This window comes from Pundamilia nyererei, unplaced genomic scaffold, assembly GCF_000239375.1.
Source record: "Pundamilia nyererei isolate P.nyererei 1_Seehausen unplaced genomic scaffold, PunNye1.0 scaffold00005, whole genome shotgun sequence".
NCBI lineage: Eukaryota > Metazoa > Chordata > Actinopteri > Cichliformes > Cichlidae > Pundamilia > Pundamilia nyererei.
Window position 1 is genome coordinate 364,700 of NW_005187406.1, and position 6,081 is coordinate 370,780.

General features: G+C 39.3%; 1 protein-coding gene across 1 annotated transcript in view; it reads right to left on the minus strand.

Annotated features, from left to right (window-relative positions):
- LOC102209687 (vesicular glutamate transporter 1-like) overlaps window positions 1-6,081 on the minus strand; it is a 14,973-nt gene that overhangs the window by 7,771 nt on the left and 1,121 nt on the right. Inside the window, exon 2 of the mRNA XM_005721597.1 lies at window positions 602-854. Within this exon, the coding sequence (XP_005721654.1) occupies window positions 602-854 (253 nt within the window). The remainder of the gene's footprint in view (window positions 1-601; window positions 855-6,081) is intronic.

Consider the following 6,081-nt stretch of genomic DNA (forward strand, 5'->3'; position numbering starts at 1 on the left):
TAAACAAGAGGGAATAGCTTGTAGAACTGGGGGAAGCTATAGATGAGAACCGGAAGCAGCGTGTTTGGAGGCGTGGTCCGATACTTAATATCTAATTTTATCAAACAGCTGGAATTGGAATAAACCTTTTTCATAGCCAGCATTTTGTTTTTACTCTGACTTTGTTTGATTTGGTGGGTTGGTTTTTAGGATGCCTGCATTGTTCAGGCCTGGTTAGTTGCGGAAATTAGCTCTTCTCTTTATGACTAGTTAGCTTGGGATCATAGGAGGTGCTGCCTTCAGGTGATAATACAGAGAGAAATCATTTTCATGAAAGTACTGCTGTGTTAGTTTTAATAATCTGACACTTTGTTACGCTTACTCGTGTTTTATCATTCCAGTCAGTGTAACATTTTCTCATGTTGTTAAATCCTAACTCAGCATTTTATGAGTCCATTGGACATATATAGTCATATGTAGGGTACCTAGCACAACCCCCCCATGGCCAAAACAATCTTAAAACAACATAAACATAAACAGTCATATTACACAATATGTAATTTGGCTGTGTCACTTCAGGGGAGAATTTAACATTAACTCAGACTCATCTGCTGTCACTCACCACTATAACCTCCTTGTTGTCTTTGAAGATGGTGTGGCTGTTGACCATGCTGACGATAGCCACGCCCAAGTTACACCGGATACCGAAGGAGATGCAGAAACCAATGCCAGAGAGGATTGCGATGATGTAGCGCCTGGGCAGACCGAAGCACGTGCAGTCCACCACAGGCATCTCCTTCTCCTCCACCAGCTCTGGCCGGCCCTCTGCCGACAGCTCGATGGTCTCGCCATTTTCCTGTTTCTTCTCGATAGCTCTGAGAGGAAAAGTGGGTAGATTAAAAGTGTCATCTACATTTAGATCACTTTATTGTTCCTGTATCACAAATCTGACAAGTTATCTTTGAAGAGGGGGTAGATAAACTGTATTCTTTAATAAAGACAAAAATATTTGTATTTCTTATCTCTTAAGCATAACTTGCTAAAGAAATAACCTTGAAAATACACAACAAAACACTCTTGCATGTAAATGAGTCATTTCAAAAAGCTTTCTCCTAGCAGATAGCATTGTTTACTGATTTATTTAAGCTAAACAATGATTCATAAGTGACAGGAAATAACTAGGTTCAACAGTTACTAAGTCCTGAAAGCCTAATGCATGTCATTGATTTAACTTCGGAGGAATCAGTAAGTGGGCCTGAGGTTTTCCAATCTCCTGCTGGCACAGTGAAAACAGATCCTGAAAAGCTTGTTGACTGACAACTTGGCCTGATGAAAGTGAGTGGGTTTAGATGTTCAGACAGTCCTCTTGGGTGTCTGTTTGACTGCTAAGTCAAGCATCACAGTCAGCACAAATGTCCATTAGCATCCCACTGCTGGGACCTGCTGTTAACACTTTAACTTATCACATTAAGTTAATACAATCAGGATTTCTGCGCTGCACCCTCACAGAAACCGCCAGCAAAAAAGAAAAGCCTAAAGCAAGCTGCTCTTCTGCCTCACTGCAAAACCCTTAGAAACCACACGGACTGTCAGCCTCCGACAAGCATCAAATATGCATCTAAATGCAGCAGTCATCTATTAAACATGACATGTGAAAAGCTGAGTTGTAAGATAAGACCACTGCAGGTCCAGCTCCGATCGCAGAGATGCACAGAGTATGGCTATACTTCGCCAAAGCACATCCACAAACTCAAACCTGCAGCTTTTAGCCAAAAATCAACTGTGCAAATGTAGAGCAGAGATCATGGGAATGTTTTGTTTGACAACTTGTACTGAACGAAAGGAGATTAAATGAACCAGATTAGCATTCATAACCGACTCTTCCTGATTTTTAATTACCCACAATTTTGACAGGTTAGGAAAAGACTAGAGCAGGTTATGATACTGTAAATCACATTCATTGTATGATTACATGGAATGCAACAAACACTTCAGTAAAACAGTGACAAAAAAAAGCAATCATGGAGGCAATAATCAATAAAAGTATCAATAAAATCTAATTTATATTGGATGTATAACTATATCCAGTTTTATCTTCTTAGGGTCAGTGCATTTAAAAGCCACAATAGTTTCTATGTATTGTTTCATGTTTCAGAGGTGGACAAGTAGAAAGTGACAGATCAGTTTTTAGCTCATCCAGCTAAAGGACCAATGAGTTCATGATGCCGTTGTTGCCTGTTAGAGCGTTAGTCAGATCACACTTGTTATTAATCTCTGGCTCTCTTCTACAGCAAGTCCTTCATCCTGTCTTCTTCCTCTGCCCCCAACCAATCACAGCAGATGGTCACCCCCCCCCTTCCTGTTAAAATTGAGTTTTTCCTTCCCATTGTCGCCAAAGTGCTTGCTCATAGGGGGTCATATGATTGTTGGGTTTTTTTCTCTGAATGTTTTATTGTAGGATCTACCTTACGATATAAAGTTCCTTGAGGCGACTGTTGTTGTGATTTGGTGCTATATAAATAAAATTGAATTGAAAACGTAAGAATAGATTTTAGTGAAACTTAAAACATTGATCACCTAATCATGGTCAAGGTCACATTTGCCATTTTACAGGCAGTATCTTATAAATTGTGAAACATTGAGCTGGATGAGTTACTACATCACTGCCCTTTAGGTTTTATATATACATGTGAGCAGCTTCTATTGACCTGGATCAGCCATGCAATTTGAAAACCTCTTCCACTGTTGTATACGTCGCTGTGGTAAATGTGATCACAGTGAACCTCTGATGCATCACCATACTCTTCCTAACCAAACAGACATTGTGATCATTGTAATTATTAAGGAGACTGGAGGATGGCGTGAGACAAGACCAAACACAAACAAAGCTGATAAAATTATCCAAATCAAAATATGCACACAAAATAACCTTTCACACGCTGAATTTTGTACAAAAAAACCCCAGTCCTGATGGCACATTTAAGTGATTCTTATGATTCTGATGCTGTAATATTTTTTTCCTAGATTTAAGTGTATTTTTATCTAAGGTCACTGAAGGTTGACAAACAAAGGAAATCGCAGAAGTGACTAGGACATATGACAAAACACCTCAGGTCAAAACACTTCCCAGATCTCTTTTTTTGTTGTGAGTAAATCTGTGTGTCATACTTGCGATATTCAACAACATTTAGAGCTTGTTCATCTAGTGGCAAAAGCTTTTATAAGTACATCTGTTGTGTAGGCCCTGAAGTTAAGGCAGTTGTTTATATCACGCTATGTAATATATTTCCTGCAGACTTTAAAATGACATGGTTATTACCAGAGAACTGCTGTGAGGCCATTTGTGTTCCTGCCAACAAATCTGTCCAGAACATTCATACAAAATACCAACACGATTGAAAACAGCTATGCCGTTATAAAAACATGCTCTGTTGGTAACTGTAAGCAGGGGTTCCAACAATCTTCAACACCGATCAAATATTAATGATTTTCGTTGTTAAATTATTAATATCGCTGGCTCTCTTGGACTATTTCTGTCTGGGCTGGCCTCTCTCGTCTTTCTTCCTGTCTCCTTTTCATCTTTAACTCTGCTCCTTACCGGCATCTCCTCTGACTCACACATATTCTCACACATAATTCACAGCAGTCCTGTCTTATTTTACACCAGTTTATTTCCCTAGTGTCCATATATGTAGTTTTTTTTCCACTGGCTGTACACTTGTAGTGCTTTCGGTCTCACTTTACAGTAAAGCTCTCTCTACTTATGATGTCATTTCTCAACATTTACCATGTAATTTTTGTCATTTTTAAGCATCTCAAAACACAACTGACATTTTAAAAGGAAAGGTATTATTAACACTGAGCATTTCTATGCAATTAACATATTTTGGGTATTTTAGAAGAAACAGCCAATGATGTTTCTTCTTCTTACATTGCAATTGCACATTATTGTTAAGGGCATAATGTGCATAATAGAATATCATAAACACCCCTTCTTTCATTCTAATTACACATTGTTTTGGTGCGCAAGATGTAATATGCTTCAGAGTTGTCCTATCTGATTAAGGGGGCACTCCAAGTCATTTCTTTAGAAGGTATGTCCACCAGAAAACACAATAAATGAAGTATCATGCAACAAAATGTGGACAATCTGAAAAGGGGAGATTACGCCATACAGCCAAAACTGCTAACAACAGTGTCTAAAGAATGAAAACGTGTTTGCATTGCCTTAAAGTTTTGTATTATATTAGAAATAGTCACATTATAAATTGTGCCTCCTTCTAAATTAATCTAAAGGTGTTCAACACTTCAAAATGCAGGTCTCGTTTCCTCTAAAACCTCCTTGCTCTGCTGCACTGACATTTTAGACTCATTTGGAATCAGTTAGTATTTTCGATACTGAATATTACACCTTAGACTAATTGTGGTGAAAGCATTTTGACAAATTATACTATAGGTCAAGGACTTTATTATAAAGGGCCACTATATTTTTAATTTTATACTGTATCAGTTGCAGTGACTTTTCATGACTGACCCCAGGTTAAGGAAAATCCGTCGTAATCCCTAAAAGCTGCCTGACCTTCTCTCCCTTTCTCCCGTTACACCTTGTAGAAAAGCCCAGATTGAATCATTCCTGTGGAACAATTGAACTCAATCCCAAAAAAGTAAAAGTTCTGAATATTGGAGTATAGCTGAGCTGAATTCTATATTTCCTAAATCAATACAGTTCCGTCAGCGGGTTAATCTCTTAATTCATACATCAAGGACAAATGTAGGGCAGACCGTCAACTCGGACACCTTGGAATAATTGATTAGATAAGAGAAAGTTGATGGGCTGAAAATGCTCCATGGCATTAATACAAACTTAGTGAACTAAGTCTCCTAATATAAAATGTTAAAATATCCTCTATCCGCTCATGTGGCAGTTATAACGGACGAAGGAAAAAAGTATTAGAGAGTTAATCATAAAATACTCTCGAGGAACGAGTTTTCCAGGTAAATGTTTTGAGGATAAAACCTGAGATAAATAAGAGATTCTGAGTGTCTTTGAGTCAAATTCCTGCTTAACCTGAAAATAAAGACAAGTACCAGCTGTCTACTGTGATCACTGACTGAAATCACAGACGATCGCGTGACTGCTAATTTGCGCTAATCAATTTTGAAAAGAAGAAGATGACGCTTGAGAAGTAAACATCAGGTGGAGAGTTGTATAATAAAACAGGCTAAAGGTTTAGTCATTTACAACAAGTAAATAAAGAGTCATTTTCGAATGTAAGGTGCGGATTTCGCGTGCGGAGAGTCGGAGCGCGTCAAGCAGGCCGGTGAGCCTTTTACGCAAAGCAGCCAGGTACAGCACGTGAGAGCAGTGCGCTCCAGTGAGATGACCTGCGCTCTCTGCCGCAGGCCGGGTGTCCTAATCCCGGCTATGAAGGGGGGGTGCGCGGGCGAGGGACAAGATGACAAGCTATGTGGCTACTAGAGAGGAAGAGAGACGTGGCCAAGGTGTACGCCCTGCAGGGATTTACGTGGGCCGACAGCTTGGACGGGGAGATGCTATTTCTGGAGGGGATTTAAGTGTTTAGACGCTGCATCAAATCCCGAGAGAAAGAAAGGGGAGTCCACCTATGAGTTTCTTGCTATCAGATAACTGCCCAGGTTCTTACACGCTATTTCTCAGGAGTGCCCAATGAAGGTTTTTGCTTTGTTTTGTTTTTTGCCACCGAGTGTCAACGGAATTGGTTGCACTGTCGCTATAAACCTATAAAAGTGTCCCAATAAGTCATTAAAATGATACCGAGTTCTTAAATGTCTGTTTTTCTGTTATTCTAACCGATATATAACAAGTTCTTATGACAAAATAGCTGTTTTTTTGAAAGAGGTTACTGTCTACCAATGAGATGTGAGATGACCGGCTTCTTAGGCCTGCTTTACGCTAAACACACAGTTCCTCTTTGAAGAATAATTCGAGCAGATTATCAACATTGTCTAATCTCTAAAAATGGTAGAAAGTGAAACACAGAGTTTTATTAGTCTTTCAGAAAATTCCAGATGGACACCCCCTCCCCTCCCCTCACTCACACACACACACACACACACACACAC